Raw genomic sequence first — 26,428 nt, 5'->3', positions numbered from 1 at the left:
GCCTAAACCAATATTAACTACTTTATAATCTCTCAGTAAATTAGTTTTACCTTTTCGTAGCACAAGGAAATGCCAATAAGCTTAGAAACAGGAAGCTGAAAATAAGGCACCAGCAAAATTATATCATTTGTTTAACATAGTAGGCGGTAAATTGCAAGAAATAGTGGCAGCCATAATGTAATCATTTTTTTCCATAATTTGGATTTGAGAAATTCTTAAATGAATGCATTCAGTGCTAACAAGCAGTGTTCATCAGATTATCTTTGAATCTAAGTGACTTTACCCAGGCTGCCTTCCCCCACCTGCCCCCAGCACTTTGACCAACCGTTTCCCTCTCCCAATATCCTTCAGAAATAACTTGGGAAACTTCTGCTCCAGGGAAGATCTAGATGCTTCCTGTTATGGCAGCAATCATGCTACGGTTAATATTATTCTTTTGAAATAGCTTGTTTTAGAACTTAACTTTCAGAAAACGCACATTTTAAAAATAAATAAATAAATAAATTCTGTTGACCTGGGGAATTTCATCCTCAAAACGAATAAACTGCTTTTCTGTTTGAGAAACTGCTGCTATTGTTTGTTTCCTTACCTTGACCTCTGCAGCTACAGCCAAATCTCCTTTGCTTTGCCTCTTCTCCTAGCTTGTCTCTCTTCCCTGCCCCTCTTCTCTTGTCTTCTCAGAGCCCCAGTTCTTTGAACTGTTTTCCTGCTGACTCCTTGGCCAGCTGGGCTGGTCCCCCCCAGCCAGCACCACCTTACCAGTGTCATTACCCAGTCCTGCAGAGGGCTGTCATGTCCTGCCAGCTCCCTGAGGTGACCTCTCCCTCCTCCTTCTTCTCATCCATCCATCCATCCATCCAAGTTCTAGCAGGAGGATCAATGTAAACATAAAATAGACAAGCTCTGTGCTGGGGCCAGAGCAGCTTTGATGGGGAAAGTCTGTCTCTAGTTGTATTCATGGGCTGAATCAGGCTTAATTACTCTTTAGAGTTCATGCACACATAGCTTGATCAGAAACAAGAGAAATTAATTTTATCGAGCATGCAAAACAGATGAGACATACTGAGATTTTAGCAGCTAAGATCTAAGTCTGCACAGAGCCTTGGCAAATTACAATTCATCAAAGCTTTCTAGCTTTTGTGAGAACATCAAAAGGTCTATCCCTGCAGCATGAGCCATGCCAATGCTGTATTGGAATAATTCTTCCAAGCCTTTGGAGACAGGAATGAAAACCCAAGATCTCATTTCTAAACTCGTTCCTTAGAGAAGGCTGTGACTTTTGGTCAATGTTTCTCCCTAACGCAGTCTGAGGTTAACATTCAGGCTAGAAAACATGAGGCCAAACACTTATAATTTGACAAAGTTACAAATTACTGAAATCCAGTCCCAACGACAAGAGGTGTCAAGCAACCTTAATTACCAGTGTTACGAGCTACAACTGTAATCAGCTTCCTAATGTTTCTGGTATTTGTGCATTACCTGTACTGCTCTGGAGCCATTTTTCAAGCAAAGTTATAAAAAGAATGTGTTTTCTTAGGTTCTTAGGTTATTTTTACACAGCTGTTTAGACCATTTAGACATTCATTTGGTGAAAGGACGTTAAATCAGCTTCACAAATATTTAATCAAGCTGCAGCACAACTTAAGTTTACTTCTGTCTTTCTGCAGAAAGCTAATAGCCATGCCTGGTGGTTGCTGTAGTTACCCCTTACTGGAAAAGCATCCAGGCTGTTCATCCCTTTGTATCTAAGACTTCCTTCCTGGAGCTCTGTGTCAACTAAAATGCTAACTATAGCTTTTGAGAGAGTAAATCTACTATAGCCAGGCCCTTTCACTGGCTTTCTGAAAGGGGGGGTGGCGGTGGGGGGTGTTGAGGGTTTGAGGTGGGGTGGGGTGTTCTGTTTGGGTTAGGGTTTTGGGGTTTCAGTGGTGGTGGGTTGTTTGGGGTTGGGGTTTTTTTGTATGTGTTTTGGGGTGGGTTTTTTTTGTGGTTGGTTTGTTTGTGTTTGTGGTTTTGTGTGTGGTTTTTTTTTTTGGTGTTTTTTTTTTTTTTTTTACAGAATACTATTCTAGAGTGCTGGAATAATAACTGTATAAAGTTTGTATTTATTATATTACAGACACTGAAATGAAAGCTCACAGACTTTATGTAAAGGGAGATAGAGTTGTCCCTTTTATTTTTGTTGTTTAAATTCTGTTAAAGCTAGTCAAAAACAAATCGGAAGAAATTTAAGCACTGCGAATTATTCCTGAAAGAGCTTTCCTAGGGCTTTCCCAGAAATGCTGTAAGTTGTTTGGGGTTTTTTTTGTTTCCAGCAATGACCACTCGAAGAGGGATGATTAGTTGGTTTTTAGGTTGTAGATATCAAGTTTCTCCTCTTGTTCAGGCTTAATTAGATTGTTGAATATGGCTGTCTGGGTATTTGCATTAGTGTGACTGAAAATGAGCTCTCTTCCCCAACAGGCGGTGGTATTTCAGCACAGAGGCAGCGTTTCACCGCTGTGCAGTGCCAGCCCTGTAACGCTGAAGATCTGCCAGACTTGGAAATAAAAGAGACCTTGTTCTGCTTCAACATCAGCCTTGTCCAGCATCATGCAGTGACACTTGGAGGTCTTCCAAGAATGTGTGTCGCAGACCCTGCTAGAGCAGAGACCAGAGTAGCAGAGCTGCTGCACAGCCCTGTGCGGTAATGAAGTTACTCCCATGCATGGGTGTTAAGAAAGTTACTACTGAATAATTAAACAACATTTGAAAACACCTCTATCCAAGGACATATGCGAAATGCATGTGGTGATGTTTTTACCAGTACTAAATTTAAATTAAGAATATAATAGAAGAAGTAGCAAAAGATGAAATCTGCCTTAGGAGAGTACCAAGGAAGGAGGAAAGGGTAAGCAGTACCTAACAGACATGACATGCTTGTTAAGCTGTTTTAAACAGCTACTCCACGTCACTAAGCCTAACCATACCTGTTCTTCTACGTCATTCCAGAATCTACAATCATCTCCTACACGTCACAGAGGGCTGGAGACCATCTTTGCTGAAATGCACCCAAGAGACTCCAGCTTCAGGGCCAACACATTACCTGCTGCAGAAGTTTACCTGGAAATGACTAAGATAGGTAAGTAAAGTACTGATGAGGCAATAGAGCAAAAGTGATAAAGATAGGTACAAAACTCCTTCCATATCAGAAATAGCATAGAACTCTTCAGGCTGCAAAACACATCAGATGATAGAACAGACTTATAAAATCACACAAGACAAAGACAGTGAAAAGGGAACAATTTTTTACCGTTTGTTCCAATGCAAGACCTGTGGATCACCAAATGAAGATAGTAGCAAGTTCAAAAGAAAGGGAGACGCTTTTACGTAACTCACAGCTAAGGTATGAAACACTTCGCAACAGGAATGAATGTTTACATCAATACCAAAAGGTGACAAATTCATAGAGGAGAAACCTGTCACACAGGTTTCAACACACACTCACAATGAAATGGGCCAGGAAGCCCCAAAGCAGCCCCTGCTCTGTAGTCAGGGCTGTGTCACCCGAGCTGCTCTCACAGTCCTTCTTCACCAGTCACTCCCGTGATACCCTTCATCAACACAACACTGTGCTAGGGGAGCTTTGGATTTCACCAGGTATATGGCCATTCCTATTTTCTGGCACAGCCCTAATGCCTGCAGGACCATTAGCCGACAGCAGCGTTTGGCAGCCACACAGCTGCTTCAGTGGGCAGCACAGTGAGCAGAGCACAGCACCACCATGCCTTTGGGTTCCCAGTACAGTGGAAGTTAGCTTGCCTGTGCTTTGAGCCTGCCGCATCTACAGAGAGAGCCAAATTTTACCCTACTGCTATGTTTATTTATAGTAATTTGCTCAAACATGGACTTCCACCATTAAAACATAACAGCATGAATATGCAAATAGTAAATCCCAGTCAAAAAGTAAAATTAGCAAGATGCCAGGTACCTTATCTCTCCTCTTTAGTTACATCGTGACTTATCACAGTTGACATTTCAGTAAGGCTGTAGTAGCAGATCTGAATTTGAACATTCATAAGGAGAAGATGCAATACACCAGCTTTGATGTCAATAGAATGTCAGTCTCTGTCTACTTCGTTCAGACTGAACTTAATTGCAGGAACTGCATTAATAGTCAACATAAGCCATCTGTTTAAACATGTGTGTTTTGAAAAGAACTGCCACGTACAATAAACATACTCAACTGTAATGAGTCATATATCTGTTTATGTGAAATGAGGATTCGGCAATTTCCCCCACAAAAACATTAAATTACAGGTTAAAAGCAGTTTTATATCAAGTTCATTTGTTTACGTGGCAGGTCCAACGGTCCGACAGTTTTGATGCAGTCTGGGAAGTTTATTAACTGCAGAGCTGCTGAACTAAACCGGTTTGCCAACCTTCCCTCAAGAACCTGCTCGGTAAGTCAAAGCTGCACCACGAAACATCAGAGTTCATGGAATTAAGTGTCCAACAGGCACATAGTTACAGTTGAAAAGTGTTCTTCAATACATTTGACCAGGGTGCACCTGGAGGCAGGATACAGTATCCCAGGTGCAATGCAACAGTTAGTTCCAAAACATCCTAAGGAAGCCTGGTGGTGCTGGCAGCAACTTGGTTAGATGATGTCTGTAATCACTGTAGGCTCACAAATGAGATAAGTATTCGTACTGATTATACATTATACTGACCTTCAATCCCTGATCTTGCACAGGGGGAAGCTGTTACCCTCTCCTTTGCAGGCCAAAGCTGCTTCAAGAGGCTGACACAACACCTCAGCAATTACATACCAATAAGGGAAAAGTCAGAAACATGCAACCTCCCATTCTACCTGTCAGATTGACTCAGAAAAACAGGCTTTCATTCCTTTGCTTTCCTTAAAAGTAGCATCTAATATGCACTTACAAGAGTGAAACAACATACCATTAGCTATAACTCGTGGTGTCATTTCTAAGTCGGCTTTGTTAAATTAATCATGACAATGCACTGGTGCCTGGACTTATTCAGCAGCAGCATAAATTATGAATCTGCTTCCATACGCACTGAGCGGGGACGCAGAGCCTGGCTGTGTACTTCCCACTCACACATACAGAGTAGAATTCTGCTACATTTATCAGTCATTAATATGCAAAACTTTATGTGTGCCAGTACAGAGAAGCTCAGAAGCTGGAGAGGAAAGGCGGAAGAGAAAAAAAATTATATGGCGAGGGCACATCATGAATCAGCAACTCCACCACCTTTCCTCCTCACCTGGAGGTCAGCTTGACATCAGTATGGCCTTGCCCTTTTTTTTTTTTTTTTTTCTATCTAGAACCATTTTAAATTCATGGGAGATATAAGGAGACCTCATTTTATTTCCTAAACTTTCCTATTGCACAGACTGCTTGTTCCAATGAAGCACAATGCTTTGTTAAATTAGGAGGTCAATAATTGTGTTTCAAGATGTACTTCAATACAGCAGTTTCCTCATTAAATGTTTTGTTTCATATACTGGAGTGAGTCCTAGTCAGGCAGTGGATTTTGTTAATGTTTATATTTCTGTGAGTTTGAAGTGGATGTGGTGTATTTACATACACAGATGTAAACTTCAGATTACTCTGTTTTTCTGCACATAGGCCACATCTGAAGTGTCCAGCCATCTCAAATAACCCTCACATAAAGAAATGGAGATGAAGAGGAGGACACACAGAGGCAGATGAAAGCAGCTGTCCAGTATCAGAGGAAATGGGAGTGATGAAAAGCAGAGAGAAAGGGGTAAACTTCCTCTCCTGTCACACATGGGATGGGAATATAGTTCTTACCAACACTACCACTAACTCAGTTCTGCCTTTAGAGGAAAAAAAAAAAAAAAAAAAAAAAAAGTTACTTCCATGGTAGCTACAGGCCTGGTATATTTGAGAGCATGATAAAAAGAATTTTCTCTTCTTATATCTCTTTAGACTTCACTGTATCACATGTACGATGTAATAGTGTACGTTTATCTAGTAAATTGCTTTGCAATGAGGGTTTAGAGTCACTCTTCAGAAAAAGTTTAAACAATTGTCTTTGCTTTTAAAGTGCTGTCACTCTGGGTTATGCATTTGGAATTACCTTGAAGAAACTGAATGTAGGAAAGTGCTGAAGAGCAGCAAACAATGAACCATTTGAACAGCTGCATTAAATCATAAATTAAAGCTATGCATAACTCTTGCCTGTGAGCTCTTTAACACAGCAAATGTACCACAAACTACAGGGACCACTTGTGTTTGAACAATGTCCGCAGGCCTAGAACACCGGCCTCGACTTTAGACTGCAAAGATGCAACATTAACAGTCAAGTTAGCCTTGTAGATATTTTAAGTTATTCAGATAGGAGTTCCAAAAGTAGTAAGTTTCTCTTAGTAGCATCAATAAGAACTTAAAAAACAAGGAGCAAAGGAGAGAAACATTCACATATTTTAATAACCTGTAGGAGACATCACTTCACTTGATAATAACATCCTGATCCACTGATACACCATCTGGTTTTAGTACACAGTCAACTGAAGAAACATTATTCTGATGTAAAGTTTACTGGGTGATTTCAAAAGGTTGGGGTCACAATTCAGTGGGTTCCACAAAGGCAACACTTTGAGACTACCAATAATCGATTTCCTACTACTTATTTTTGCATTAGAGGAGGAGCCTTTGCTAAGAATTGCCATGCATTTTGTGGGGTTCCGAGATGTCAGTGCCTCCCTCAGCACACTCAGATGAAGCTCTCCACTTTTCTGTAAAGTAGGTCCAGAAAAGAGTTATGCGATTCTAGACTCTCACCTTGAATAAACTTTGCTGTCTAGAGGTTGTGAATGTAGAGAAGTTTTAAGCAAGGCTTGAGGTTGTTGTTTTGTTGGGTTGTTTTTTTTTGGTTTGTTTTTTTTGTTTGTTTGTTTTTGTTTTTTTTTTTTTTTTTTTTTTTTTTTTTTTTTTTTTTTTTTTTTTTTTTTTAAATGTAGAGCCCATCAATTATGAAATCTGCAACTGGTTTTCAAGTTTTTCAAGCAGACAGTGAAACATAAAGCCCCCTGCAGCAATCCCAATGCGGCTGTACTTCTCAGGAGAATATTCTTAAAATCCTGTTTTTAGGAAAAGATAAGAGGTTCGCATACAGAATCATAATTCACTGCAGCTATGTTATAAGTTATTGTGTCTCTTTCAGCAGCGCTATTTGCAGCACAACTTTTATCCCAAGGCACTCTCAAAAGAAGCTTTTTATCTAGAACACCCAAAGATGACATGAAAGGGACAGGTAGGACTGAGCAGGGAGCTGTACCCACATTCTCAAGCTTTCTGCTGGGGCCACCTCCAACACTGATTTAACAACCAGCAACAGCATTTATCTACCTAGTACAAAGATGGCCTGAATCAAATTAGACTTACTCGTTTCTCTCTCTCTCAGCAGTAATTGAGTGACAAACGTCTGCAGTCTGTAGAACCAGAGCCAAAAAACCCACACGTAAGTGTCTTCAAGAGACACTTTATTGGGTTATTATGAGCAATGCAGATGTTATTTTCTCAAATGACTCCTTTTGATTTAAATTGCCTGTATTACAGCTAGACCTCTTTGCTATGTGCCCCTTTCAGGCACAACAGGAAGCCGTCTGTGCAGTTTAGGCTTCCTTTCCCCAGCATCAGGGGCTGTCAATAGCTATTGACAGCTGCGTGGCTCCTCTGCCATCTACAGAAACGCCTCTCAGGAGCAGTTCCCTCCTGAAACTGCGACAGTTTGGCCTCCCCTAGCTGGGCTCTAAGATTAGACACAGAGAGGACCCTCTGTTAAGATTCTCATGGGAAACCTTATGAACATGAGCAAAGTGTGGCTTCTTAGACTATTTCTGTCTTTGGCTTCCTGCAGTATTTCCCCTCTAAGCCTCATTTGCAATTCAAGAAGAGGAGAGGCCATAGATAATAGTATTTTACTTAGCAGATCAAACAACAGTAGGAAAGATTTCCACTAAACAATGTATCAGTCCATTTATTTTCACCATTAGGAAAGCTACCAAGTAATTTAACTGGTACAAGTGAGAAATAACAGTCACACAGGAAGGTGGGTTTGTGTATCTGTTACCTTAAATTGCATATTGTTCATGTGTCTAAGGCGGGGAACGTCCCCTCCTACAGCTTGTCAAAAGGGGTCAACTCCTAATACCAGTGCTGTACCTGACCCAGTCATCTTGTCTGACCCAAAGGGGAAAACAGCATGCAGTTAAACCATGCAAAGTTATTAAAAAAATCTTGGCAAGAGTTTGCACATTTGTTGTGGTGGCATTTGCAGTTACAGGTGCCCAAAGTTCTCCACGTGAGCAGGCTGCAATCTTGGTTACAAGTAAAACAAGGCACTTACAGGATGGGGAACTCCCACTGGCCACCGTCAGAAACTATTAAAGCCCCACACATATATATTACCTATTCAGCTTTAACAGTTTGCATAATAAAACTTAATTCAAGTGCCAGATGAATTGTTACTTACCTCCTTCCCTTCAGTTTAAGGGGTTGTCAAAACTATGCAAATCACCTTGCAAAGGCAACTGCTGACCCGTGGCAGGTACTATGCACACCAATTATGACTGATAGTTTTCAGACGCTTACTATTTTAAGCTGAGACACAAAAGCTCAAAAAGTTCAAAACCTTCTAGGCATATATCTTGATGATCAGGGCCTTAGTTTCCTCATAGATAGCAAAGAGAATTTCAGTATCTACTAATAAATATACTACACCGCCCTTTTTCTTTGCTGGGGGTAGTGGTTTAAGACCTTTCTCATTAAGGTATTCTGTCCCTTCTGGCTGCAGGCATATTAGTTCCTAACAAAGTTGGATTCAAATTCTGCACCCCACCTTTATTCTCTAGACACATAGATCTTTTCATTCCATAGGAAACTGAGAGTAAGTCTTCCAGGGTTTGGTATCACACTAAATATTTATGTGTATCAGAAGTTCAGACTTGGAGCAACTTGCATCCCACCCTGCCCCATACCAGTACTACAGATTGCACTGAATCTTGGAGCTTCTCAGTGACATTTATTTCTATTATCAATTTCAGCTAATCATTGGAAACACCTGCCCTCACAGCTCTGAATATTTTACCTCATTGCAATCCACAGTCCAAATAGCTCAAGATCTTTGCTGACTTATCCGTATAGAATGCAAGCAAACATCAGCAGTGATTTTTACTAGTGTTTAGTACACCAGCCTGATTCATATCTCTGCTGTACTCCATTTGTGTACTTTTTCTTCTATAGACTTTCTAGTTCCCCACTGTTGGAAGATGCCTGTTTTCAATAAGAAATGAGACTATTGTCTTGCACTCCTCTAATGGGCCACACTTTAGAAATTTTGGATTTCAGTTGTAAACATCAAATTGTGCATTACAGGCAATAATGGGATGTTTTAATATTGCATTATTTCCTACAAGTAAATGTATAAGGTGTTCAGCTTTTCAGGTTTTAAGTCTCAGTTTTCCAACACTTGCATTTTATACTGACAATAGTACATCTCACATGGGTATCGGAAGTTTTTAACTGGGCACTTAACGACAATATTCTGAGATTCCCTTTGCATGTAATTAAGCTGGATCAGACAACAGATATTTGTAGTACTTTAAGAAAGACAAGATGGGTGAGACATCTTCTATTACATTTATGGTGTTAGCAAAACATATAAGCAAAATGCATCCAGGGAAGTTGCCTTCAGTATTTGTGTCATGGAAAGAGAAACTGAATAAAAAGAACAAGGGAAGTGTGATTTGAGGAGGCAAAGAAGATGAAGCCAGACTTTTCTCAGTGCTATCAGAACAGACAAGAGGAAACGGGCACAGACAGAAACACAGGAAATTCCATTTGAACATAACACAAGAGGAAGAAGAGGAGAAAAAAAACCCATAACTTCTCTGCTCTGAGGGTGGTCAAGCAGTTGGACATATTGCCCAGAGAGGTTGTACAGCCTCTATCCTTTGGAGATACTCAAAATCCTGAGCCACCTGCTGCAGCTGACCCTGCTTTTAGCAAGGGGTTGGAATAGGTGATCTCTGGGTCAGTGACAGCCTCAACTATTCTGTGATTCTGAAGGTGACAAAGTCACAGGCCAATGTCGTAACAAGGATGGTTTTTCTTTAGAAAAAAAAAAAAAAAAAAAAAGAGTTCTTATCAAGAAAAAGCAGACTATGAGTGGTACCCAGTCTTCAAATAGTATTTGTTTACAACACAAACACTGAGTGGAAATTTAAATAAGTGGAGCAGATTAGCTCCATACTGATACTCCTAGACCTGCATTTTGGTTTTCTGCTTTATCAGTTTTTCTTCCAGTAACTTCCCTGCGAGTATGCTGCATTTTGACCTTTAAAAAGGTCCCACAGATTAAATATCCCTTTGTTTCCCTTTCTATTCGTACAATTCTCAAGTGTTCTGCTCCCGTGGGCCGTTCAACATTAAAGCCTCATCATCTTCTGTAACTTCCAAAAGTGACAAATCATTCCTGCCAGCTGGACATGTTTGTTGTCCTGTAACTTCCAACCAGTCCCCTGCCTGAGGCAACCTTAACTCATTCATTCCCAGTAAGGTATCTTTAAAACAGATGGCTAAAGAAAGCCACGTGCATTTTTAGAACAATACAGAAATATTCCAGATGCCTCACATACCTCTTCATCTGCATTTACTAGATATGCTCGTTCCTTTCCAACAGAAATACTTAGGACAAGTCTTAGGAAACTCACTATTGACTTAGATTTGTGCTTAAGTTTTATGCAGACTTGGATAATGTCCAACACTCGCAGTGGATTAGGAATAGCTCTCAGTTTTACCAACTTATTCACAGTAATGGTTTTGTTTCAGATTCCTCTGGATGAAGTACATACCCCAGCAAAGCATCCTGCCACAAAGGCAGCTGGGTTAATAAGCAACAAAGCTATAGAATAGGTTAGGAACTTTTCTGAACAGAAATCAGAAGTTTTCTCTTAAAAATAACACAAAATGGTTTTTCAAGTGTATTGCATCCTCTGTCAGGGCACAGGGATAATCACCCTATCTGAGGAGGTGCTTCTGGAGCCAGTTGCACCTACTTGGATATTGTCCTTTGCAGCACCCCACTTGACAACACCTCCGCTCCCAACCCAACTGGCCTCCGTCACCGATGGAGCACACGTGGCAGACAAACAACACTTACCCCTGGATGTGCCAAGTACTTTGTTGTCTTAGTTGACAAGAAGATCAGCTATTGCTCCACAGCTCTTTCACAGGTACAAAAAGACTCACTACCTCTGTGCAAAGGGAGAAGAAAAAGGGGTTTAAAAGTAAACTTGGTAATTAGGAAGCACAATTTTAGTTCTGGTGTATATACACCCCTTTTCTCAGTAATCCCACTGCATGCAGCTTCTCGTAAATTAATGCTGTTCCCTAACAATGTTTCTAGCCTTAGCCAGCCTTCGACCTATACTGTTAAAGAAAATTAATTTCAAAAAGCCAGTTACACAATTCAGACTAGTTCAGGAAACCCCATCATTTTGCAGATACTAACAGGACAAACACAGCCACTGGGCAAACTTGCAGTATATCAGAGCCCTGTCAATGCACCTTGCAGCTAGGTTATATTTTGCTCTAACCTTATTTTGAGAACGTGGTCAGTCAGGTCTTGTGTTTGGGAAAATGCAGGACACAAATCTTGCAGGCAGCACCTTCTAAGCCCCTCAGAAAGGGACACTCCCTGCTGGAGGTGGCATTTACTTCTGCCAGCCCTATGCCCTGCGACCAGACAAGAGGTGCAAATCCCAAGAACCACTCACTTGTAGCATCAAATCTTGCACTGCTGAGCTATGTATGCAAAAGCAGCTCTCTTTGCACACAGCAATAAGCCAAGAGACCATTTGACACTGACCAAGTATTATCACAGAGGATTTGAGGCTATAGCCCACTGAGGGCCATGGTATATCACCACACTCGTTACTGTTTCATGCTTTCTGCCTGTTCGGATCTCTCCCTGCCCCACTCTCTGCAAAGGATGAACTCAAAGCCTATTTAGCTGTTTCAAGATCTGAGGCAGGGAATATCAACTACAGAGCTGGGCTAACCAAGCGTAGATCACATCTCTGAAAAACCTCAGCTATGATTTGAGACAACTTTTTTTTATCCATTAAAATAATCTGTGGAGGCTTGGCTCTCCTTCCCCCACTCCTTCCCCCACTGACCAACTGATCCAAGGCTGCACAGCTGAATTACTGGCTTGAATCAGCTTTGACACTTTAGGCAATCTAATTAGGGGTGTGAAAGCCAGCATTTACCACAGTCGCTTTTTCATCACTGGTGACATTGCTTTTGCCAACACTCAGCACGAGCTATTTGCCTTTAACAAGCTTTACCAGGTGATTCCACCTGCTCCACTCCCCACCCCCTGACTTCAGCTCCAGGGTTTAGTCTGAGGTTCAGCACAGCAGTCCCTACAGGCCAGGCAGCAGGTCCTGCTGGGCCTGTCTTTAACACCAAAACTTTGTCCTGCTGTTTAAGTACACGCAGGAGGGGTGCTGGGGCCTCCAGCTCAGCTGTAGCTCTGGCATCCAGCACTGCAAAACCCAGCTCTGCCCAGTGCCCAACTCCTTCTGCAAAATTTAACACTTGGGGCCTCAGCAGAAGGCAATTCTGGCAGGTTCAGCTCTGCTATGGGCCCTGGGCTGCCAGAAGGAGTGAAATAACCCGTGCTTACAACCAGGGTATCGTCTAGAATCACAGTTACATAAACTAAATAATACGGTGAAATCAGAGAAACCTCAGACAAGTTGGCTCTGGCATTTCAAGAGAGCGTCTGTTATTGCTGTTATGTGTACTGGTATGGTAAGTCCAGGCTTATTGCTCACCGGAAACAGCTAATGGTTAGCACAGGAAAGTATGACACACAAAAAAAAAAAAAAAAACCCAAACCATGACAGATGGTGTAATGAAGACCCAGAACTTTGGCTGTTCCTCTCACTAAGAAGCAGCAATTGTAAGGTTTTTCAGCCAACTCTCTCACCTTGTGCTCCTTCAAGTGCTTCCTGATTTTGCACTGAAGAGGCTGAGAAGTGGAAGTAGAAAAGTCATTAAGACTTAACAGAAAGGAAACAAGCTGGAAAATCTTGTTCAGTACTTTCCTGTCCAGTACATGCAATGCTTGACAAGGTCAGGTTCTCACTGTACCACTCAGGATGGCTAATTTTGCAGCATTAGAACATTGATAGCCAGAAATAGAAAAGTAATAGCAGAAGGAATAATAAAATTGGAAGACAGAGCTGTTACCTGTGGCGGTATCTAAGCAAAAGAGGCTGTTAATTTTTTTCGCTCCTGTTTGTTGGACCCTTCCTCTTATCTCTGGGACTGTGCTCAATTCCTGATACCTCACCCCAATTGCTATATGCCACCAGCAACCTGGGCTGTAGCCATTTCTGTTCCTGACAGGAGCAAAAGAACTGCTAGAAGCTCTTTTCCTCTCATAAGGATCCCCTAAATGCAAGGGACTGGCAGCACAACACACAGGACTTGCTTAGCAATCCTGATGGAGGCACACCGGGCCAATACACAAAGAAGAAGGTCGCCCCTTTCCCTGCTCTGCAGGCAGCACGGCGCTGTGCACAGACCAGGCTGAGGTCTGCTTTTGGGCATCTGCAGCTCTGTCCCCTCCTGCCGCCTGTGTTTTACATCAATCAGTCACCTGGACTCTAAAGTAGGTTAGGTCAGACACTCTGCAACATTAAACTTCATTTTACCTCTGCTATGAGGACAGATTTTTCAGCATAATTTTAGTCTTTTCTTCTGAGACACTATTAATAATCATATTAGAGTACAATTCAGTGACAGTCATCAGCATTAAGTCTGTATTGAAATGCCATTGCATTTAAATATGCAGATTAATCTTACGTGCCTTTTTTTTTTTCTTCAGAGCACGTAGTAATGGAAAACAGATAGCATCTAATTATGCCATTCATTTTGTGAGCGTAAGGCTACTGTTTGTTTTAATCAAACATCCTGCTGCAAAAAGCTATCAATAGATGTGACTCATTACCTTTCCTACCTTGGCCAAATATCGTGCCAAACAATCCAAGCACCTATGCGAGCCAGAAGTTCTCCAACCTAGATGCAGGACAACTGCCCATCTCCGAAGCAGGCAGCAGTCACTGGAGAGCATGGGGACAGCCCAGCGAGCACACAGCCTGTGGCATGCCCTCCCCAGCGCTCCTCCAGAGAGGTGCTTACGCTCAGCAAGTCATTTTACACAGATTTCTCCAGGACAACTTGGTCAGCCTGGGGCAAGTAGCTTGGCAACCCAAAGATAGGCTTTCTGCAGATCTATCTAGCTGTTCTTTCCTCAGTTCTCCAAGGAAACTAAAAATTGCCCACAGCAATTAATAGTTAAGACTAAACCCGAGTAGTTTTGCCCATTAGGCCGCATCATATGTTCAGTTTTTTGCCACAGGAACAGGAGTACCAGCCTCCTCAAAGAGCCCCCCCAGAGGCGGTGTAGGTGCCATTTTCAGCAGGGCCTCTCCAGACCCGCTCTGAGAAACAGGAGCAGCTTAGAACAAGTGGTGCAATACATGGAATTTGATACTGCCGTCACTGTGCTGACTAATCCCCAGTCTACACGTCTGTCCTGTCAGGCATTTTAGGTCATAGATACTTGCTTCCCTTGCTATTATTCCCAAACTTTACTTGAAAAGCAGCACAGTTATAGGACTTGCATCTTACCCTGCTGTAACTCAGCACATTGCACTGCAAACTGTATTTTGAGAATAACCTGTGTGGATTTCTAGAAAGAAAAACATAAGATTTGTTTTACAGTAACATTTGTCCAGAATTGAAGACGTATGCTTAAAATAACTGGGTTTGAAAAGGCCAGCACAGGTAGTACTTCCAGTGCAGCTGAAACAAACAATATTTGCTTAGCAAAACATGAGTCCAGGATCTTGGCAGAAAGAACTTATTTTCCTCAAACAATTGTCAGGATTCTTTTTTTTAAATATGAAATTAGGAGGTGATCTTCCAACCAGTGAGCACGACTGAACCCAGCTGATCAGACTCCTCCAAAACAGGAGTTTTGCTTGAGAGAGTCATTTACGCTACCATATCTTCACGGAATCACAGAATTTTCAGAGTTGGAAAGGACCTCTAGAGATCATCTAGCCCAACTCCCCTGCTAAAGCAGGATTGCCCAGAGCACATTACTCAGGACTGCATCCAGGCGGGTCTTGAAAATCTCCAGAGAAGGGGACTCCAAGAAAGTTAAGAAATACTCTCTTCAGAAGTTTTCTGAACTTCTAAAATATCTTCATGGTATTTTAGAAGTTCAGAAAACTTCTGAAGAGAGTATTTCTTAACTCTGAGTAGCTGTTTGCTAATGCCATGAGGTGGATTTTCTTCTTGCTGCTGACTCTTATATAAGCATTGAGGCATTATGAGTTTTTCCAGGCTGAAGTATCCAGTTGCCTTCTTGTTTGCTTATGCAGGTGTTTTACGTAATAGCCCCAATAAGGCTGACGCTTTCGGAACGCAGCTGCAGCATAGGCAGCATTGTAAGAGCTCACCACTAACAGCTTAGCTGACCTCTAAGAGCGCAAGAAAACGAGTCCTACGCCCTCTAATATTCAAGCAAATTGAAGTGTTCAAATTGCATTATGACTTTGCACTACTAATAAGAACACCCTGATAAGCAACACCCTAAAGCTTTAAAGACATCCAATACCCCAATATGTAAACAGACACAGTAAAATGGGGAGGTGGGGGGGGGACGGCACCAAAACTGTTCCCAGTCTAATGTTAGCCATACCTAGTCCTGACTCTGACTAATGTAGCTGAATAAGTACTCAATTCAAAGATCTTATACTAAAGAATAAAATTATCAAGAAAAATCTGGAGTTAGATTATTTACCAGAAAAACACACAGAGGATGTCCAGCAGTCCTTCCCAAGCTTAAACTCTCCCTTTTAATTGGGTTTGTAAGTCTTCTGCTGCTTTCAGATGAAGCAGCAAGTGACCCTCCAGCAGGCAGGCCTGTCATCAAACTTCCATCAGGAGACTTTCTCAGAAACAAATCATTGTTTAAAGACCCTTAAAAACAGCTCAGTTTCCTTTCAACCAATCAAAGATGCAGCCTTCATCCCTTTAAATACCTGACTAGTTGAGCCCAGCTGGAAGCTTGTTTTCCTAGGACAGGAAGGGAGGACCTTCTCCAAGGACTTAAGTCCTTCCCTGCCTGATGAAGGATGAAACTTTACAAGCATTTCTCTTTTATGCCAGTAACTACACTATGCCCATTAGCCTGCAGAAGAGAAGGCTCAGGGAAGATCTCACTGATGTGTATGAATATCTGATAGGTAGGAGTAAAGGGGATAGAGCCAGACTCTTCTCAGGGGTATCCAGTGACAGGACACGAGGCAACAAGTGCAAACTGAAACACAGGAAATTCCACTTAAGGAGAAAGAAGAACTTTTTTACTGTTAGGGTGGTAAAACACTGCAGTAGAGCTGCCAAGCAGATTGCGGAGTCTCTGTCCTTGGAGATGCTCTAAACTCAACTGGACGTGGTCCTGTGCAACCTGCTGGAGCTGACCCTGCTTTCAGTGGGAGTCAGGTGATAGGGTCTCCAGAGGCCCCTTCCCACCTCAACCGTCCCGTCATTCTGTGTCCCTGCAGTACAGCACTGGCACAGCACCAATCACAGGGCAGATTGGTACCCACTGTAGTGTGACTGTACGTGATCCTCTGACACATGTAACTTTCTCCATGTGAGTATACTCGTGAAGAGACCTTGAGTCCCAGGAACTAAAATGTGATTTTGGATGAGTGATGAGGCTGAAGTGGGAGCCTCTGCCTTCTTTCGGGAGACCCCATGCAATAACCAATTAAATAGGCTTAAATTTTTGCAGGTTTATTGATTCCTCCTTGAAGTCACATTTTTTAACTTCACTTCTCCCCACTTCCTTTAGGTTTTCCTTTACAGTCAGTTTGCCCACATTCAAGGGTACAAGTGTCAGTGCATCACCCTCTGCTGTGCAGTGTGCCAGTACATTTAATTCTTTCCTTTAGCACAAAGGGATTATTATTCCATTTGATTTTAATCAGCTTCTGGGAATATACCCAGCCATTCTCCTGTGCAAGTTGTCCTTTGTATGAGGATTCTGTTTTTAGAAGCATCTCACGTGAGCTGGATCAAGGATTAGCAGTGGGTATTTCCGAGCACTCATGGTCACAGTTAACATCCTTTGGGCTTTTTCTGCTATCAGAAGGAAAAAAATCCTTCCTGGGGTACTTAAGCCTGAAACAGAATCAAACGATACAGTGGCTAAGCAATACCAGAGCCTCCCATACCAGAATAGTCCCATGATTTGCAGGCAGTTACACTCTTGCCAGAACAGGGCAGGGGGAGGACCTGCTAGAAATCTTTTTGAAAGAGCTTTTAAGCTGTAGATTTGGCACAAGCAAGGACCTGTTTCTACAGCCTCACAGGGAACACAGAAGAAAACCTTCCTTTTCTGTGCCCCATGCCTGTGTGGATTGCTCCTCCATTAAGGCTTATCTACCTTTCACGTAATGAAGCCTGCAAACTAATCAAGGGAGGCAGCGACAGGCCTGGACTTTCAAGACAGAGTTTCTGCCTCCTCCGACTTGCACAACTGCAGTTTCTACAAGGTTGTTTTCCCTTGCGCCCAGTCCACCTCAGCAGAAAAAAAGGTGGCTGCAAGCCTGCAGGAGCTCTACACCTTTGTGTTTCTTATAGTGTTAAAGCAAGTCTCTCAGCCACTCACTATTTGCTGCTACAGGACAGAGAAACATTATCCTAATTTTATCACAATGACTGGAACAAGGTATGCAGGAAGTCGTTCGCTGAAGCAGGAATTCAACCCAGAGATCCCAAACTATCCTTTGCCCTTGCCGTTTTGATATCTTAGCCTATCTGCTTCAGTTTCAGAAAGGATGCGATAGCTGAATTGCTGAGGGTTATAGCTCCAGGGTACGTTCCTGACCAAAACATGGTTACCTGGCAACTTCATCCTGCCAGCTGTGAAATCAGCCCTGGAAAGGAAGGGTAAATGACGGTGCTAACTGTGCCTGAGCAATCCCCCTCTCCATAGTGACTCCAAGCAGGAGCCACCACGGTGTTCAGTGTTGACAGTATAGGTCTGTGGAGGGAAAGAGAGCCACGCCTGCAGTGGCTTTTAACTGCTGCTCAGAAGCTGAGCTTGTTACCTTCAACACAAGCTTACACCTGCTTTGGGAGTCCAAATCCTCACCCCCTGGTTGGGCCGATTCCCAAACAAACTATATATATCTCTCTCCCTGTCCCCAAATACAGGATGCATTAAAACATTAGTTTCTGTAAATATGAGTGCTGTCAAAATGGTCTGTTTAACTGATAGAGTACCTGGGAGCTGCAACAGAGTTCGGTGCCTACTGTGTGCGCATGCTGTGTACCTGCTTAGGGACCACAGTGAGTGAAAAGCAACACTTCCGTGCCCTGAAAGCCACAAACAAGAACAGCTTTGACTTTGTAACTGCCTAATCCTTTATCCAAAAGGCAAACTAGCCCTTCTGCCCTCCTCTCCTGTTCTACATGCAGAAGGTGTGCTCCACGACCACCTTTTAATTTAAAAGCAAATGCTTCACAGAGCTTGAAGTGTTAAGCAGCAAAATAAGGCACAACAACATGACAGTAATACCAAGCAATACAGTGCTTTAAAGTACTCTTAAAGAAAAAAAGAAGAAGAGAAAAATCAACCCAAAACTTTATTTAGTAGAAAACTTTCAGAAGACAAAATTAGTCTGTTTGAAGTATTACACTGACAACATACTCATTAAAGACAATTCCCGTTCTCCTAAGGTGTAATCCCGTTTCATACTGCACCCTTTATTCATTGCTTTCATCCTTACAGAGAGGATGTAAAGTTCTTCTTCAGCAATGCCATCAAAAAAGAAGTCCTCATTGAAGATGGGATTTCTGCTTCTCTTTATAACAGTGCTTCTCTGCTTCTGTGTTTTCCCTGGCACCAGGGAGAAGGTGATACAGCAGTTGATGTTTTTGGGCTCTACAGAATCATCATATAACCCCTCTGCACTGATGAGGCGGATCCGCAGCCGTTCATTTTCTGAGCAGTATTCAGCCGATAGCCTCAACCTGCCTCCCTTGTCCATTACCACAGCGCTCTCTCCCACTAGTCTCTCCCGGCTGCGGGTCAGATCCAGGGGAAAGATGGGAGAACAGGACACGGTAGAGCTACATGTGGCAAGCAGCCCCTCTGAGGCCCGCCTGATGGCACTGGGGCTGTTATCAGTGGAGCTGCTCTCCTCTGTAGAGAGAGAATTGTTTCTGGCCACGCTGGATTTGTTCTTGGCTTTCAGCGCTCGGCAGAGCAATCCCTCCTGACTTTGTGTTTTGATCAGGGAGCAGGATCTGGGAGGTGACCTGCTGAGAAGCGGAGAACTGAAAGGAGAGGAATCGCTGGAGGAGGCAGTATCGCTGTCACAGGCACCTTGCCTGTGCAGGGAGAGATGCTTAGGAGGCAGCCTCACAGAAGCAAAGCTGATAGCAATGGGATTAGACGTGCTGCCTTTGCCGCTGAATGTGTTCGCTCTGGATCGAGACAGCATCAGGCTGGGCAAAGCACCACGTGGGTCACCATGGAAGATGGACTCCTTTCTCCTGGTGTGGGGACTCTCCAGCAAAGTGCAGAAGCCATAGGAAGTGGGGGCTCTGGGGAAGTGAGGCAGGGAGAGTGCTGCTTGGGACTGTGGGTCCGAGTTAGTGCTTTCTTCCTCCAGGGCTGGGATCTCTTCAGCACTTTCCACCTGAATGAGATGTGGCAAAGAAGAGCTAAGGCTGTAGTCAGAATAATTAAGATCTGTATCCTCTGAACTGTGGGCCTGGCGGGAGCCAGCGCCCTTAACAGGGCCAGAGCTGGTCAGCCTGGGGGGAATGCAGAATTCAGGGATTCTGTCAGGGGTGAGCACATTAGGGAAAGCAACAGCTCCCAGTCGGGCTTTTTCAGGCAGATTTTGGCCAGGCGGCAGTCCCAGGAAGGAGCAGCTAGGGAGGTTTCCGTTTTCATGTGATGCTCTGATCTTTTCAAAGAACCACATCACTGTAGCTGGGCAGGAGTTCCTCAAAGGGGAAGAGCTTGAAGTACAAATCCACCTGCAGACACAGAGATGCAAAAGTACATGAATATCCTTCTTGGACACACTAGAGCTAAGCAAGGGACAGAGGATGCCATTCAAGGCAGGACTGGGACAAACCCAGTCAATCCACAGGTTCAGAACAGCCTCTGTCCAGCACATTATCTTTAGCAAAGTTGAATAGATTTTGCCACAAGAAGAGAACTAAACCACTAAAGAGATTAAACAGCATCGAGTTTAAAGGGGAAAACGTCCCTCCTCTGATAAACCCCACCGCATTTCTCCCTTAGCAGCAGACGTACCTTGTCAAGTGCAAGCCACTTGTTCTTTCCAGCGGCTTTCCTAGTTAGCTCGCTGCTAACCGGCTTCGGGCGCCCTCGGCGGCTGCAGACAAACACCCCGCCGCCCGCCCCCAGCCGGCCCTTTTCTAGCGGCGCCGGGCGCCTCCCACCCCTGCCGGGCAGGCGGACGGGGGGGTCCCGCACCCTGCCCCCGCAGCGCTCCCACCGCCTGCTCTCGGGCGGAGGGAGGAGGAGGAGCGGGAGGAGGGATACCGCCGCAACTGCCCCTGGCCGGACATCGCGCTGAGCACCGGGGGCGTGTCTGGCGCAGCGGGGAGGGGGGGGGGAAGGAGGAGCTTTCCAAAATGAGCCGCGCTTTTTGACGACCGCCGTACGCTCCCGCGGAGCAGCAGCGGCGCCCGGCGCTCCGCACCCGCCTGCCAGCGGGGGAGGCCAAAGCCACCCGTACCCCGGGCAGCCCCTCGTCCTTCCCCTGCTTCCCGTTCCTTTTTGATTGATATCTTTTTACAGAGGCGTCCCGAGGTGTCCGGCGGTTAACTAACAGAGCCAGGACAAAGGCAGCATTGTCTCGGTGCTTAGCTTCTTCTCGACATCCTGGCAGGTTTCCAGCATCAGAGCAGTAGGAAGTGGGGATTGCGGTTTTTCAAGTTCATTTCAAAAGAACTTTGCTGCTTTTCTGCACCTGGATGTTCCCCGCCCCCCCACTATCTAGAAAGAACACGGGACAAGCGAGCCCTGACCCAGTGCCCTATGACTGATATCAGGCGACAGCAGAAACAGGGATGCAGATGCAGTGAGGAGAAAGACGTTGCAGAAAACGCTTTACAAGTCACCTTAGAATGGAGTATGTCAAAAGCACAGGCATGCGTGACGCTTACAGACACTGCACAGAGCCAGGTGGGATCCATGAACTTTCTCACCGCAGTTCTGCAATGCAGCACAACTTGAACGCACCTCTGCAAACTCTTTATAATTATTCTGCAAGCTGCAAATAGGAATCCTAACTGCAAAGTGTGGGAGGCCCACCAAACAGGTTGGCTAAACGCTCGGCTGAAGGTGTATGCCCATAACACAGGGACAGCAGGCATAATTTTGTGTCTTTCCTTTTTCCACCAAAGAGCTAAAGTTCATGTTTATTGAGTGCTTGAAACAGACAAGATGTGCTCAGAGAAAACAAATCAAGTGGGTTACAGGGGCAGGGAACATTTTGAACCTGCTGAAAGATTTAGCTGGGTACACACGTGTTCTGGGGCTGAGCCTTGCCTCTCTCCTGCTTGTTTTACACCAGTTAAGCTTCACTTTCATAATAATCCAGTAGTGATTCCAACCAGAGAAAATTCTTTCTGCCGTGCTTTGTAAAAAGGTTCAGGACACCCCAAATGTCCTAGTAACATTTCCATTGTCAGTGCTTTCCCACTTTACTTAAATGGACTTACTTGCTGTGGATGTGGTTCAAGTAGTCACCTATATAATTCAGCGGCTTCCAGAGAAGGTTTGTGCTTTCCCCACCTAACGAAACTTTTCAGCAGCACAGTAAGACGAGCTATCAGAGCCACTGGGATGCTATCCTTTGGGAAGCAGAATGTGTGCTGCATAGCTGTTACCCTTTCAGACCAAGCAATACAGTACTATACATCATGCATTACATACTACATAATTTCCAAAGAGTAAGTGAGCTTTGTTCCAATATATACATCTCTGCTTTTAATACCAAAGAAAATTTGACTCTAAAAATGGAGAAAAATGAAGGAAATTGAGCTTTTTAGTGGGAAACTCCAGTAACAATTCACAGAAGTAGTTCAGATATGGCAATCATGGCAATTAGCCTCAGGTAGGCTAAGTTCACAGCTAGCATCAGGCAGTAGTGAAATAAAGTAGCTACACTGTTTTAGGTACTCAATTTCATAGACTCACAGAATGGTTAGAGTTGGAAGGGACCTTAAAGATCACCTAGTTCCAACCCCCCTGCCGTGGGCTGGGGCACCTCCCACTAGACCAGGTTACACAAAGCCCCATCCAGCCCAGACTTGAACACTTCAAGGGATGGGGCATTAATTTCCATTAATGGGACTTAATTTCCATTTTAGTCTCTTTAGGCTTCTTCTACAGTTAGCGGAAAGAGCTAGGGTTTTTCCAGAGGGTGATTTGGAGTCTCCTGGTCTGTTGCCTCTCTCCCCCTGGTGACTGCAAAGAGGGAGCAGGTGCCTAACATTGGGTGGTACGCATCCTCCCCTTCCTAATAAAGCCTGCACTTTATAGCCATTTAACAGATTGCTGATGTACTGGGAGTTCAGCAACACTTAAGTACTTCTACATCCCCCATGGAAATAGGCACTCAAATGTATGATTAGCTGTTTAGCTTCCTGTGTTCAAAACGGTTTTGCTTTCCTTGATTAGCTTCAGAGCATAATTAAAATACGCTGCCAACAAGGCTTCCTGTTGCTACAAAAAAAAAAAAAAAAAAAAAAAAGTATCTGCAATAAACCACTTTTAAACCGGAAAGGATATAATTTGTGGCAATGCTTTATTACAACTCCTGTACCAAGTAACCGGTGAAACCCTGGGACCTGGCCAGGGGCTGGAAAAAGAAATCTCCTACCCGAGCAACACGGGACCAAGTCTGGATTTTTCCTTTATCTGTTGCACTGATTTTATTTCTCTCCTGCCGTTTTGACTTCACTCGGGATAAAGAGCCGACTCGGGAAATGTCCGACCGCGTCGCCCTCGCCTTCCCTCCGGGCTGGCGGCGGGGGCCGGGCCGGTTGCAGGGCCGGAGCGGGGGGCCCGCGGCGGGCCCCGGGCACCACCTGCCGGCCGCGGCACGGAGGGGGTTCTGTCATGTTAACAAATTGGAATCAGCCAAAACGCGCTGAAACCTACCCTGCCGGATCCCTGGAAAGCTTCCCGTTGTTGTTTAATTGAGATGATGTAAGTTTTTAATTTAGTGTTTAGTTCAAAAATTATTTCATTCTCCTGCAAACAATAGCAATGTCCTGGTTATTGATTAAAAAAAAAAAAGTGGTAATTCTACAAGCTCCTGAGCATGGGAATGTTATGCATACTCACACACGAACTACCATAGCATATTTCTGTAAAGGGAGGAGAACATCATTACCCTGTACAACTGTAGGGCCTGTCCAGTGCAGCTATCTACCTGCAATAATTACACACATACAGAACTGTTTTCCTCATCTTCATCATTGACACTGACTGGTTCAAGGACCTGGAAGCACACGGGGAAACCTTTCACTCTGGTCAGTGGTTTACAGTGGGTAAAGGCAGGAGGTCTTTAGGAGCTGACAGCCTTTGGATGATGTGCACCAGGGGAGATGAAGCCCTCCTTGTCCAGCCAAGATGAAAAGGAAAAACTTCTGGCCCTGCTGTGGAAGGAGGAGGTGAGGAAGACAGGCAGGGATGAGACAGCACGTAACAGCTTGCCGTTCTTAAAGCAACAGAAATGGCTTAGTGCATTATACTACCTAAAACACACAAAATTTCCACAGGCTTCTGTGAGAACAAAAAACCCTGTTCAGTTTTATTTTTCTAAAGAAAGCAGCAGCAGTTCAGCTGCAGTTTCTTGGAAAAAAACCCTTCAATCAACTGAGAGGTATCATGATCAAATTTATAGCATATTGATTAAGTGCTGTCATTTTGACAAAGGTCAAAGATATCTATTGGCAGTCTGTTCACCACTTCTGGCCTAAATCAAGTCATTCTGCATTACTTGTATAGTAGTACAAAGTAGTCAGAAAGGTTCAGCAAATCTAATCTGAAAACTTTATCTTTCTTCTCTTATTTGGTATTGTATAGTAGCTTATATTTTACCTCATCAGCAAAGGCAAATTTCTGCATAGCTTTATGAAAAGTGTCCATGCTCCTTTAAATGAAGAAATGAACAGGTGCCTGAGTGCTCCTTGGCAGCAAGAGCACAGGAGTGGCAGGGCCCTTGAGGCACTTTGGGACTTTATGCAAAGTATCTCAAGTACTTTGTGTTGCAGCAGCATGAACTGTAAAAATCTAAAGGTACAAACCAAAGAATTTGTTCTTTCTAGCATGTTACACGGTCCTGTGATGAGAAGCTGACAGTTGCAGTGCACAATCCAAGAAGGTTACACTGTCCCTAATTCCACTGCCACTGAAGTCAGCAAAAAAATCTCTCAGTCTGAAGTACAGGACTATACAGGGATCTAACTGCATGTCTTTAAATGCCTTTCCATGTTTACAATGGAATCACACCCAATTTCAGGCAGTATCTACTTCATGTTTATTTAAAATAAGCAAACATATTTTCATTATTTTGTGTACGTGATGTTAAATTTCTTTTCCTGCATGCCTTTTTTTTTTTTTGCCTGCATGCATTGCAGGTTTTAAGACCCCGTAACGTAAAACCCAGCTTCCAGCATGAAACATACTTCACATAAAGCATAGTGTCCAAGGCCAATAAGATTCCTATTTATGGGAAAGCCAGTCTAGCATTTTAACTGGTTAAAGAAATATTTACCAACAACAATTTGGTGCCCAGGAGTAGATGAGCTGCTCTAGTCCACTTTCTCTGTCACGCATTTTAACATGAAGGTAGAATCTAACTTTCACTAACAGCAATTCCCTGCTCTAGCTGTGTAAAGGAACCCTCTCAGGAGACATGAATATTTATAAAGCTGGGAGAAGAGAGATAATTACTCTAAGGAAAAGGGGAGTTAAGTCTTTCTTGCATTGTCTGCATTCAAAAAACCTACCAGTAATGACTAACATCCTTTCTGAAACTGCTTATCTCCTTTAGAGCTTAAATGGCATATGAGAAACATTTTATTCCATTCTCTCAAGAGTTTGGCTATAAACTTTCACCAGTAAATAATATGCATTTCTGATTAGCCTCATTCTTTATTTCCTACCCAATCAGCTTGTTCGGTTACATTGCTGCTACTGCATAAGAGATTGTTTAGTACTGATTTTACCCCAAATGATAAAAAAAGACACAACACCTCCCTCCAAAATACATGTACTTTACTTACCAACAGTTAGTAATTCTGAATATCCATCAGAAATGTTTTGCCTAGATTTTATTCTACTTGAGAAGCATAAAAAATAATATATTATTTTATTGTGCAAGTTTAGTTTCTATAACCATCACTAATAAGAGAGAGCACTTCCAGCATAGAGCAAGTTCTACTAAAAAAAAAAAAAAGAAAAGGAGCTGATCACAAAGAAAAGCAGATCACTGGCTTTGATTGGATTGAATGAATACCTGAAGGTAACTTCACTGGATGATAAAATTAGTTCTTGCTTATCATTGCCCTTCCCCTTGAAAAGATTTGAAAGTTTTGACTTAAACGAACATCACTGATTTAAGTGCCTACAGTCAACAAAGCCTGCAGAACAGGGTGACTTTTGCAGGCAAATAGGTTTTTCAGTATTCCCTATCTACAAAGTTAGTAGATTTTCAGTCCAACAGGATAAGGAGGTTCTGGATGTGCATATTCTCTTCTGTGGGGCAGTTGTATGCCTCTTACAATAGTCAGATGCATTACAAGACCTGAATCCAGGCAAAACACATGGAAACAGGTTTTTGGGTTACAGAGAACACACACATCATCATACACAGCATTAGACATATATAGCAGCTTCATGGATTTTACTCAGGAACAAATCAAAATCTAACCCCAAATAGTCAATGAACTGGAGCAATATGCTTATGTAATACAGCAGGTTATCAGGCTTGTCTTTGTTCAGTGAAAGTAAAAAGTGATATACCATGGGAAAGTATGAAACATCCCTGGTGAGAGCTGGAAACACTGAATAGTCTCATAAAATGCCAATAAGAAACTGAAACTCGGCTTGGCACGTACCAGTATTGCTAAGAAAAAGCCTCAACATTTTTTTCTAGAATATAATGCTGCAACTATCTTATCTTGGAATCTCCAGAATTACCCAGATTCAAATGGTACTTGTTGTTCAAGTCTCTTAT

At 43.2% G+C, this 26,428-nt stretch overlaps 1 protein-coding gene and 1 long non-coding RNA gene across 3 annotated transcripts in view; one reads left to right on the top strand and one right to left on the bottom strand.

Annotated features, from left to right (window-relative positions):
* The first annotated feature begins 2,994 nt into the window (after nucleotides 1-2,994).
* LOC309676515 overlaps nucleotides 2,995-26,428 on the top strand; it is a 32,006-nt gene continuing 8,572 nt past the window's right edge. The window contains exons 1-3 of one of the 2 annotated variants that reach the window (XR_014269598.1): nucleotides 2,995-3,121; nucleotides 4,343-4,442; nucleotides 5,637-5,775. This is a non-coding gene — a long non-coding RNA (uncharacterized lncRNA). Of the gene's footprint in view, nucleotides 3,122-4,342; nucleotides 4,443-5,636; nucleotides 5,862-26,428 lie in introns of those variants that run through there. The other variant, XR_014269599.1, reaches the window with a different exon arrangement.
* Nucleotides 18,824-20,125, bottom strand: LOC309676065 (C2 calcium-dependent domain-containing protein 4C-like; the record flags this gene model as incomplete). Its single annotated transcript, XM_082488518.1, has 1 exon — nucleotides 18,824-20,125. One exon carries the CDS (start codon nucleotides 20,123-20,125, stop codon nucleotides 18,824-18,826), a length of 1,302 nt encoding a protein of 433 aa, XP_082344644.1.

The sequence above is a fragment of the Vanellus vanellus genome (assembly GCF_965231255.1).
Source record: "Vanellus vanellus genome assembly, chromosome: 11".
Taxonomy (NCBI): Eukaryota; Metazoa; Chordata; class Aves; order Charadriiformes; family Charadriidae; genus Vanellus; species Vanellus vanellus.
The sequence above is the reverse complement of the archived record's forward strand: the minus strand, read 5'-3'. Positions and strand labels throughout refer to the sequence as shown.